General features: G+C 50.8%; 1 protein-coding gene across 1 annotated transcript; it reads right to left on the reverse strand.

Annotated features, from left to right (window-relative positions):
• Positions 1 to 385: 385 nt before the first annotated feature.
• On the reverse strand, positions 386 to 11,075 carry MYCL (MYCL proto-oncogene, bHLH transcription factor). The gene is made up of 3 exons (XM_078680788.1): positions 11,017 to 11,075; positions 9,621 to 10,123; positions 386 to 2,484 (listed from the first exon to the last, which is right to left on the reverse strand). The coding sequence occupies exons 2-3, from the start codon at positions 10,108 to 10,110 to the stop codon at positions 1,865 to 1,867; spliced, it is 1,110 nt and encodes a 369-aa protein (XP_078536914.1). The 5' UTR covers positions 10,111 to 10,123; positions 11,017 to 11,075; the 3' UTR covers positions 386 to 1,864.
• Between the last annotated feature and the right edge of the window lie 317 nt (positions 11,076 to 11,392).

An 11,392-nucleotide genomic window follows, 5' to 3' on the forward strand; every position in this document is an offset into this window, starting at 1 on the left:
ACGGAGTGCGTGACGACCCCCCCCCCCCCCAGACGGTGTCGCGCCCCACAGATTGAAGAACTCTGTCAGGTAGAGGGTAGTTAGTGGCCCATCGACGCATGTTGCATGGCTCTAAAGATACCATGTGCTGAAAGGAAAACCAAAAGCCCTTGCTTATTGGCAGCACAGCCTCTTTACACTGACCCACCTCCTAGGCGGACTTCTTGGAGTGTCCCTTTCAGTCCAATTAAAAGATTCCTCCTTTCACGATGCATCTTGCTTCACACCCCCAGATATGCATCCTTTTCATGGTGCAATGATACCTCCCAGATGCCCAGTGGTGTCTACCACCTCCACCCCAAAAACAGCAGATTGCATCACAGTTATAGAAAGAAAACAGGACAAATTGAGATTTTTTTGGTTTATGTGTGAATAGTTTACCAAAGTTGTACAAAAATACAAGTATCAAAATGTTATCCAGTACAAAAGGCGGCAGTTTCAGCAGCAGATTCTGAAAAGAAACATAACAAAGTGAGCCATAAAGTGACAGTGAGGTGCAGACCTAACCTTCCTTCAGAGGGGGGGCATCCTCCTCCCACCCCCAAAAACATGTTACTGATCGCACAGCCAGGGTGTCCCCTGGATCAGTGTGCATAAAGGGGCTCCTCAGACTTTGCATAGATGACTTCACCCCTCCCCCAAAATAAAAAAACATAATGGGTGCAAATTACACCTAACAAGGGCTACCCCACCTCTAGGAGTGGGACCCATTCCTTTAAAACAAAGGAAATAAAAATACCCTTACATTGAGTCTTTCACTGAAGTAAAGTTGGGTTGGCAGGGGTCGAAATGGGAGAAAGCCTCGAAGAGTATCTCAGTGCTGGACTACATACAATCATACGGTTATGCCCTGCAAGTACAGGGACACATTACTAGCCACAGCCCCACACCTGCTAAAGAAGATTTTGCCCTCACCTTTTCTAAATACCCAGAGAGAATGGTTGATAAACTCAAGAGGAGAAAGGGAGCAAGCACTTCCCAGGACAGGCGTAAATTGTTGAAACCTGTAGAGGAATAAGTGTGAAGTAGTGAAACCTGCTCCAAAATCAGTGTTTGTGCAAAAAATAGCAAAATTAAACCAACCGAGGTCCCAAAAGACTGGAGACGAGGAGGGTAACAGGAGAAGTGGATGAACAGACTACTGTACCACTGCACCCTTCGTAGCCCAGGGCTTGGAATCCGATCCAATGTGTACCTGGGGCCCAAAAAAAAAAAAAAAAAAAAAAAGTGGGAGGGACTGTAACATCCCTCCGAGTGCCCATATTCCTCTACCCCATAGCTTGGAATAGTTACTCCTTTCCTTTAAAAGGAAAAGTGGAGCACGCTGTCCAGACCTGGCGAATGTTAAACTGAAAGCACTGCTCTCATGAGTTTAAGGGTCAAATCAGCCGCAGCAAAAGTCCTCTGGACCTGTGCAGGTCAAGTGCAAGAAAGCTTCTCTTGCTTGTTTTCGGGTGTGTGGGGGGACCAGTGTGGGCGACATCGGATACGCACAGTTTAAGAGGATTTCTCAGCAGTACATCGTCTTACAGTTTGGACACTCCGAACTGCTGGGGGCAGTATGGCGTCAGTTCAGAGGATTCTGTGAGGGTTCTGTGTGCCCGTGGGAGGAGCCCATGAAACCAGACGTGGGTGCAGAGTAGGCCAACAGTAGCCAGCGTCAGAGATCCCTTCCCAGAATGCTCCAGTGTGGTAGGCCACGACACTCCAGCGTGGCCCGGACATAGAATGCTGCAGCAGGCGCATTCCGAGGCAGAAGGCCGCCTGCGACCACTTTTAGTGTCCAAGAACATGTGCAAATTCCTCAAGCATTGGCCTGGCCAGCTCACTTCGCCTTGAGACGCAAAATCAGCTTCCGCAGTTGACGCTGGCGGGCCTGCAGCTGCCGCTTCTCCAGAGCCAGGCGCCTCTCACGGACGACCAGGGAATGGAGAAAGGCAGTGGCCTCGCCCAGGATCACCACTTTGGGGGTCTTTGAGGTGGTGGCGAGGCCGGGCACCTCGTCACGCAGGGCTAGGAAGCGGGAGCGCAAGTCATACCTGCGCTTCCGCTCCATGTAGTTGTGATTCTTTTTCTTCACCACCTCCCCGTCCGAGCCGGAGCTGCCGCAGCCACTGCTGCTGCCCTCCTTGGGAGACATGGGGGAGGGAGTCTCTGGGGTCTCCGGCGGGGACAGGAGTGAAGAGGACAGTGTCTCGGTAGGGGACAGTGGGGGGTCGTCCTGCTCCATGTTCAGTGGGGCCCCGGACGCTGGGGGCTGCTGCTGGCTGGGAGGATCCGGGGGCAAGCGGGCAGCATAGTTGTGCTGCTGCTGGTGGATGGAGATGTGGAAGTGCTTCATGCATGGGTCCAGCAGGTCCGCTCGTACGGTGATCATGACTGGCTGCCGTGACCGCCGCGCGCGTCGCTTCTGCACCGTCACCACGTCAATCTCGTCATCGTCCTCTGTGGGGAAAGGGAGAGGAAAGTTTATGAATCTGTACAGAATTTGGTACGTTCACAAGACATTTTACCTAGAAACCCCGGAATCCAATCCAATTTACCCATTAAGCATGAAAACATTACATTACTGTACCTGCAACCCACCTGTGGATTTCCGTTTAAGAACTCATCCACCCCACCTTTTACCATTAAAATACTTTGAAAACATCCAGACATGACAGTGGAGACTGATGCTTTTTTAAAAAATAACTTATTCAAGCCTGCACGCTCATTCCTACTAGGCCTCATGAAGATGCACTATGCTGGAACTGTAGCAAGGAAAAGGGGGACCTAGCACATCTTATCTACCCATGCCCAACACTCAAAACATTCTGGGAGAAAATCTTTGGTTTCATAAATAGAGTCCTGGGATGCACGCTAACAACTGAATTTTCCTCCCTCGCCACCGCATTCATGTCTGCAGATCAGAGCATGACAAAGACCTACTAGACTGGATGCGGACCACGGCGGTAAAAATGGACCTAGCCAATTGGAAAGACAAGACAGACTTCATACAAAGGCTGGTTCAACTGGGTTACACACCGCAGACGTGCGGCTAACATTGCACTGCAGAACTCACCCTGGGGGCCAGCAACCAGGGGGGTGTGGAAGACACTCGACATGTACCTAGACTCTTACGAACCCCCGTGAAACCATTCCTTCCCGGCAACAGTCCCTGACCCCCCCCTGCCTCTATGTGCAGTAGGGCTAACCTGATGGAGCGCTAAAACCACGGCCCTACGGGGGGCGATGGGTGGGCTGACTTTGCTACCAATCTCGCCACAAGCAAGCCAGTTGGGTGGGTGGCAGCTTTGTCACGCAGCTGTAAGTCTTATCAGTCTCATTACTACAGAACATTAGTGTCCTTTCACTTCTTTCTCCCAGGCTTCTTTCCATCACCCTTTTCCCGAATTTTCAGCAAATCAAGTCAGATGGGTTTAGCTAAACACATTTCAAAGTGCATGTAAACACTGCTCTACGAACTAAGTTTGGCTAACCTTGTAACAGAAATGCTAATGTCTTTGCTTATAAAATAATAAGATACTTTGAAATAAAAAATAAAAAAGTTTCGGCATTTTCCCACAGTATAGATACCAGCAAATAGGACACTGGGTGATGCATCCTGGGGTGCAGCTCTAGGATAAACACCTTCTAACTACATTTGAGAAGTGGCTGCTATCCAAATCCTCAGAGGCTCGCCCCACGTCTGAACTATATAGCCTAAGACTGCCTCCAGCGGTTAATAAATCCAAGGTCAGGAGATGGGAACTAGAACTGGGCCGCACTATTACACAAAGTGAGTACATCTACTATAGAGCCCAACACACTGCACGTAATATATCAAGAATAGACTGCTAGTAGAACAGCTGCTTATTGGTACCTCACACCCCCAAGACTTCAAAGGACGAATCTCGCTATAGACCCCCTATGTTGGCGTGACTGCAGCTCCCCGGGTACACCGACACTTATTATGGGAATGCCCTAAAATAGTCATTGGAAACGAGATATTGACACGTTGCTACACCGCTCTCCCCACCTTACATGCTCTCAGGACACCCCAATGCTCACATTCCCTCTTAAATCATGCAGAGGTCCTCAGAAGGGTCTGACACTGGGCGTGGCCCTTCAGAATATTCATGCTTAGTGGGGGTCGGCCAGACTCCCACCCATCTGTGGTGGCTACATCACATACGGTATATTCTGGAAATGGAATGCATCTTTCTCTCACTAACCAAGGGGCCTCATTCCCCGACCTCTGGAAACAGTTCCTACCCATGCTCACCACTGAATTCTGAGACCTTACATGCCCCAAAGTACCGACGACTCTTAGGACTCACATGGCCCCTACCAGTGGCACCATGAGTGATACCGCTGGCTACCACCAATTTATCAGAGGAAGAAAGGGTGGGACAGTGGGGATGGGGAGTTTAGGAGATGTTCTACTCTGGCGAAGTTGACAGTAGAACTGGCTATGCTCCCCTACAACAGTAAAGGTTCCAGTTTTGTTAAAGATTTCCTGGTTTGGTCCCTTGTACTTCCTTTAAAATCAAGAAAGAAAGGTAAACATAAAACCACTCTGTACTGTGGTGCAGTCTAGCAGGGCACATGCTGGACTACCGTTCTGGCACTGCAGACACTTCCGATACAAATATCAGACCAGCTCCCGAGCCCTGCAAACTGCTTTCAAAACAATTACTGGCAAAAAAGAATACTGGATTGCACTTGGAGTAATTATTCCAACACTAAAAACGTGATGCATTGAAAAAGAGCACCGGTGAGACAAGTGTGACTTCGGTCTCCATTGGAGATGCAAACTAGCTCCTCTTGCATAGAAGGGACTCCATAGCACGCGGAAGTATACTTTAAGAATCCTATTGAATGGTGCGAGCAAGCAAAACTCTGGGCGGAGCCCAAAACCCACCCTGCACATTTTAAATATTCAAAAACAAACTCCGCATAGTTGAAAATAGAAGTTCTACGAACAGCCAAGTCACACTTTTAGAGCAAGGACATTGGCGTAGACATACATGGGAACAAAATCACAATACAAGACATCTCTACGAAATAAGAAGTTTCACAATGTGTCCCTTATGCAGGAGGGAAAGGTTTACAACAGCTCAACATCTAAGATTTAAACCGGTTTTGGCCATAAAGCGATTACCCCAGTTCTATTACCAGAATTAGGGGCAGTCGGCAATAAGTGGCCATTATAACAGCGATGGGGGCGGGCAGTGGGTGGAGTCGGTCAGCCCATTAAGGGAGGGACAATCTGCACATATCCCGCCAAAGAGCCGGCTCTGAACAAAGCAGATGGAGCCCCCCCCACCCACGCGGCCAAACTCCCGGCCTCAGCTGCGGGAGGGTGGGGACTCCTGCGGCAGATGAGCCTTTTGTTCGGCGGCCTCACATTCCTTTGTGCCTCGCACCCCCACACAGCCATTCAGATGTAAACAGGCCCTCCAGAAACATTACACTTAAACCCTCCCGGCATCAAAACAAGCGCCTCCCTCATTCACTATCCAATTCCTCGCCCCTCCCACCACACGGACCCGCACCAGCAACATACCCCACGCGCCTTCTAATACCAGAGCTCCCGCCGCGAGCTCGATCCCATCAAAAGGAACCATCTCCAGCTATATCCGTCCCGTGTGCACCCACAGCCAAGCGTAACGCGGACGCCTGCAGGGCACCCCACCCTCCACGAGGCCCCGTTCAGTCACAGGAGTGTGACTATTGTTCAAACAAGGGCGTGGCTGCACACACAGACGCATAATGTAGAAAGGGCACATTTTGCTTTATGGCACTGTCCACAGTACCGGCCTCCAAGCCATGACCCCATGAACCCCTCACCATAGCCCTCAGTATGCCCCAGCCGCAACCCCATAACCACCTCGTGCCTCTCCCTACTACCTCCCGCAACAGACATCCGCTCACTGTGTACCCTCATTCCACCGACCACTGGTGAGATGCGCCACACCCATCCCCCCACGGGATAGTGGGAGTGATTAGAATTAGGCTTAATTGCGTTTGTTTTCCACCAGTCACACCAAAGTCTAGATCTCCCCCCCCCCCCCCTCACCCCACCGGGAACTCTGGGCATGCCAATCTTAGAGGGGGTAGAGAATCCTCATCTCGCCTCCGACAGCCCAAGGTCTCATCTATGAGGGCGATACACGAGTACAATTGCATTGGTGAATCCGAGTGGCCATCATTTACAGCACCTCGAAGTAGATATCGAGCGCTATATACAACTACATCCTACAACTTCTGCCCTCCGTCCGGTCCAATACCTGCACAGCACCCTCGGTGCGGGCGCCTGGTGCCGTGAGCGCCCTCTGCTGCCTCACACGCCCTGCAGACGGGCCACAGAACGGGCTGCAGACCAGCGCTCACTTCCCTCCACAGGAACCACGTGACAGTCCTTCCTAGGCAAGACTAACACTGGCATTGGGTTATATCACTCACAGCGCGCCCACACAACTGGTTAGACAACGTATTGTACAGGAGAGAAGCTGACACTCCATCAAACGCCATGATAAGCCAAAAGCAGCCAATGGCTTACTTTTTCTCTAATTGACGTGATATATGCTTGCTCAGACTTTGAATACGAAACTTTATTATAGTCCTGTGTGAACTTTGATAAAAATTCACATAAGTGTTACATCTGCTAACTTTACTAATTTTTTTGTAGGACCTCGGGGCTCCGAGGATCAAGATTGTGAACTTTCCACTAACTTTAGATATATTACACAGACACTATCCCCTACGAATATATGATTATACCACGATTTCAGTTACCACGCATGGCTTTACCACGCGAATTTTACCTCGCAAGTGGCTTTACCACGCTGGAATTGACAACGAAGGATTGTACCACGGTAGGAACGTCTTACCTGCACGTCTTTCTCCTGCAGCCCCTTACTTCCATCTACCATGGAAACAAGCGTCAAAACACGTCTTCTAAAATAAATAAAGGACTGTTTTTTTTTACGTACATCGTTGTAAATGATGTTTCCCATCCCCTACACCACCAGAATATTAAGATATCTCACTTTCTCGGAGGTACCCATTTGTTAAAGTAACAGTGCTGGGCTTTTATCCTCCACCTAGGTTGGATAAGATAGCAATATATAGAGGTTTCTTACCTCGGAGTTTGTCTTGCAACCACGTGCGTTGATGCATACAAGCATTCTTAACCTAAAGCAGCAAGTAGCGTGGTCTCCTTTAGTGAGGCTATTCTGACAATATACGGAAAACGGAAAGAGGGTTAGAACATTGCAAGATGTAATAAACGGGGAACCACGGTTTAAGTACTAGTGGCATTATTTCCCAAAGTACATGTGAAATTTAGCTGGGGTGGGGGACCGTGGGGTTCACATTTCACCCCACTATCGCACTCTACATCCGGACCCGGGTGGAGGACACAGGCAGGGTGAAATTATCGTAGAGGTCTGTCACTGGCAATCCCTTTTGCAGCATTCTCGACCATCGTTTTTCACCCACCTCTTCAGGAAGAGGAGCTGAAAATACATGCGAACCAACCAACACAAGCAGTGGCGCCTGGTCTGTTAAGCACACGTGGGCGCGGCGTTCCCTTCATAATAGGGAGGCAAAGCGGGTTTGGCTTGCACTGCACACCCGACCACGTGCTCACTAGCCGACCACGGGGCACCACCGCGTTAAGGACACAGAGTCCCGCAACTGGCCCTAGTGAAATATTTAGAGGGTACGACAGAGGCTAGAGTGAACATTCACCCCCAGAGTCCGGCCCGAAACTTGCTCTCAGCCACCAGAAGCCTTGCCCGCCGCCGAGGACTGACGCAGAGCTGCACACGTGGAGGGCACTATGTTAGCATGTCATTTAAGTGCCAAATAAACCAAAACGACCTCATGCACTGGTCACCAACTGAATAAAATAAATAAAGTAGTTCGTCAATATTCACAAGCACTGCACACCCACGCCAGCGCAGGGGTGCAGATCCCAGTACGACATATGAGGGGGGCGGGGCGATGGACAACTCCGGGCCTCCAATCGTGGTCCCTCCACCTCATCAGCTCCAGACACCATTCTCAGTTGAAAAGTACCCGCGAGAGTTTCAACAAACATTTGGGAGAGAGGGCGGACCGCACAAGCATGCGAGTTCAAGTGTCTGCCCCACAGGGAGGAGTGTGAACACAATGTGCGAGCACCAGTATCTTCGGAAGGCTGAAGCAAACAGACGCCAACACCTGTACTCTCTACCATGTGACTCAGTATATCCATTCATATCCCTTCCCTATGTATATAGAGTGAACTAATCACTAGTGTATGCTGTAGACCTTTGTACCCTCTACCATTCCTGAGACTCTTAGAGTATATCCATTTGTATCTCTTCCTTGAGTCTATTTGTACATCTGCAATTTCTTTCTGTTTGTGTATCTCTTCCTTATGTGACTTTGCATCTTGTACATTTGCAATTTTTTCTGTTTGTATCTTTTATGTAACGCATGTAATCCTAAATCCTTATGTTTTGCAACAGGTTCTTATGTAAAGTGCTCTCAGTTCGCGCTATATAAAATCGCATTAAATAAATAAAAACTTGTGCAGTTGAGTAGCAACAAGTGTAGTAGGAACCGCCCCCGAGGCGTCTAAGCGAGTCAGCAACATTCACAGGTAGCTGGCACACCAGCCACCACTCGTCACAGCCAACGAAGCACTACAACTTTACAGGACAATGCAAGATAGACAATCTAGGCCAAGCCCCGCTATCCTCGGGGCACCACAGTAATACATGTGTGCACACCAGGCTATTAATATACACCGAGTCCATACGAGTATACAGCACCTGTCCCCAGAGCACCCGAGGCTGCTACACCTGCCGTCGCACCTTTCGAGATTACCTCTGGACTCCAGGAGACGTGACCAAGGACGAGAGAGGTGGGAGCAATAGCCACTCGCTTACTTCAACTGACCACGTGCAGAGACCCCCCCCCCCCCCCACATCCCACCCTCTTGGTGAGAGTTGTATGGCCTCTCCCCCACCCCACCAAATAACTAAAAGAACCATAGGATGGGGAAAGTGTCAAACTAAAGTTAAATATTGGCAACACAGCCTAGTAATACAAACTGGCCTCACATCCTAGCCTGCAATTCAGTTTTAGGCTTGCTGATGCACGCTTGACAAATCCAACTCACCATGGTTTTCAGCTTACTGGTCATCCTAGTGCACGATCAAGTCCGGGCACTCGGATTATGTGCAACATGGCATACCTATGGATTTTCCGCACTTGCTACAATTCCATTGAAAAGTTACTAATTAGCTTTTCTGGCCACAATGTAGTAACCCTGCCGCACAATTTGGTCCTCCTGTGCCGCATACCTCAAGCGCCCCTAATAATTGTAATGTTTCTCCTGTGGCCTGTGCAGCGGCTCCATTTACACCCCTGCTCATCCAGTGCGGTTTCCCTGGCTACAGCTATACCCTGGCTTCACGCGTACTAGCTTCTCGTTGCACCCCTGGTGTCCCATTCTTGAAGCTCACTTATTATAGTTTTCGTTCAGAACCCATCTCTGGTCTAGCTTGCACATGTTTTGCTGCAGATTGAAGCCCCATGCTTACCAGAGTCACTCGGGGTGTCTGACCCAGACGAGGCGGGGTGCTTGGTCTCTGGAGACGGCGTGCGAGGCAGGTCAGCCGGCTCTGGGTTCTTGATGACGGGCTCCGGTGCCGGTGCAACAGGTTCGGGTTTAGGTGCAGGGACGGCTTTGGGGGTTCCACCCGAGAGCCGCTCAGTGAAGACCTTCTCCAGGCACCCACGTGTGGAGAGGCACTCCCCCCACATGCAGTCCCGGAGCAACACCATCGAGCTCATGGCCCCAGTCCACCTCCCTGCCCCCTTCATGGGGGGCGAGAGGTCCCATCCTAGGTCAGGTCCCAGGGGGGCCATGCCAGCAGCATCCCCAGTCGAGCGTGCGGACAGGTGCCGGGGGCTGGGTACCAGTTCAAACTTCTTCCAGATATCCTCGCTGGGGGCCACTGCGCGGGAGGAGTCCTCCTCGAGATCCGTGTCGTAAAAATAGAAATAGTGTTGAAGAGCATCCAACTCCATCCTGGAGTAAGACCTGAGGAGACAAGGAAGATAATCAGACTGGGGAGGGTCCCAAGCAGACAGGAGATAAGGAAGAAGGGGTCAGAACAAAGAAGACCACAAGAAAGTGGCAGCTCGGGCAAACCGCGACCAGGGTCAGCCCTGAAGAGGGGGCGAGGTTATGGCAAAAAGTGGGTGTTTGGTACGGAGAGGACAGGTAAGAAGAGGAAACCGGGAAGAAAGTCATGCAAAGATTTTACCAAGAGACATGCAGGAGGTGGACATGTGGAGTGGACTACGGGGTGAAAGGTCAGGAACTGTTAGAGAGAAAAGAGAGCGTGCAAAGGCAGTGCAGTCACGGAGAGGAGAGTCACATCCAAAAGGTAGAGGGGGGGGGGGGTGCAGAACACGAGAATGGGTACAATTAAGATAGAGTTCGCTTTCAGCTGCCACGATGATATGACTCTGGCGGAGACAGCGAGGCGTGGAAAAGGTATATTATTTGTGATTGTATACATGTTCTACGCTTCAGAGGGAATACATTCTGAGTGTTGGGAAATGATAATACACACCCTGTTCAATAAAACCCTAACCGCACACCAGCCCCGAGGAACTCGCCTCCCCCGCAGATAAAAAAAAAATGCAACACTTTAAATACACCCAGCTGCGAAGAAAAGGATCCGGGACCCGCTTATCCCGCAGAAAAGCCCCCACCCACATTTTCCTGTAGGAAACCCTACGAACCTTCCAAAAATACCCGCGTTGCTCCCGCCCGGAAACTCATTTTCAAACCCCGCGGCAGCCCCAGAAACCACTTTCCGCCGGTTTGTACCGGTCGGCGCAGCCCGGCTCCCCGCGCCGGTACCCCCGCCCAGGTGCTCGGACCCCCCGCGCTGGCGTCCCCGGCCCCGCAGCAGCCTCTCTCACCTCTGCGCGCTCTTTCTCGCGTGCTCTGACTCGGGAGCTTTGTTTCAGCGCCGACTTATAGCAGCTGAGCCGGGAGCGCCCGGACACTCCCTCATTAATGCTCCGCGCCCCTCCCCCGCCGCAGCCCGAGCACATGTTGGAGTCAAACAAAGAGCAAGCAGGAAACTAACCAGCGAGAAACAGAACCACGCCGTGTGAGCCCGGCCGAAACGGACCGAGCCGTGCACCACTATCCGGATGTGACCCGCGCATGCAGAGCCAAGCCCTGAGGCAAGGGTTCTACAGAACCACACAATGCTGGTCCAAACTGAACCGAAAAGAACCAAGCCATCATTAACATTAATAAAAACAGAGCCGAGCCCTGGGCACACCTGAA

The sequence above is a fragment of the Lissotriton helveticus genome, chromosome 3_1, assembly GCF_964261635.1.
Source record: "Lissotriton helveticus chromosome 3_1, aLisHel1.1, whole genome shotgun sequence".
NCBI lineage: Eukaryota > Metazoa > Chordata > Amphibia > Caudata > Salamandridae > Lissotriton > Lissotriton helveticus.

Coding starts and splice junctions, on each gene's coding strand:
- MYCL (XM_078680788.1), bottom strand. CDS start 10,110: ATGGAGTTGGATGCTCTTCAACACTATTTCTATTTTTACGACACGGAT. Junction 2,485..9,620: donor AGACACCCCGAGTGACTCTG/GTAAGCATGGGG, acceptor CTTTCCCCACAG/AGGACGATGACGAGATTGAC.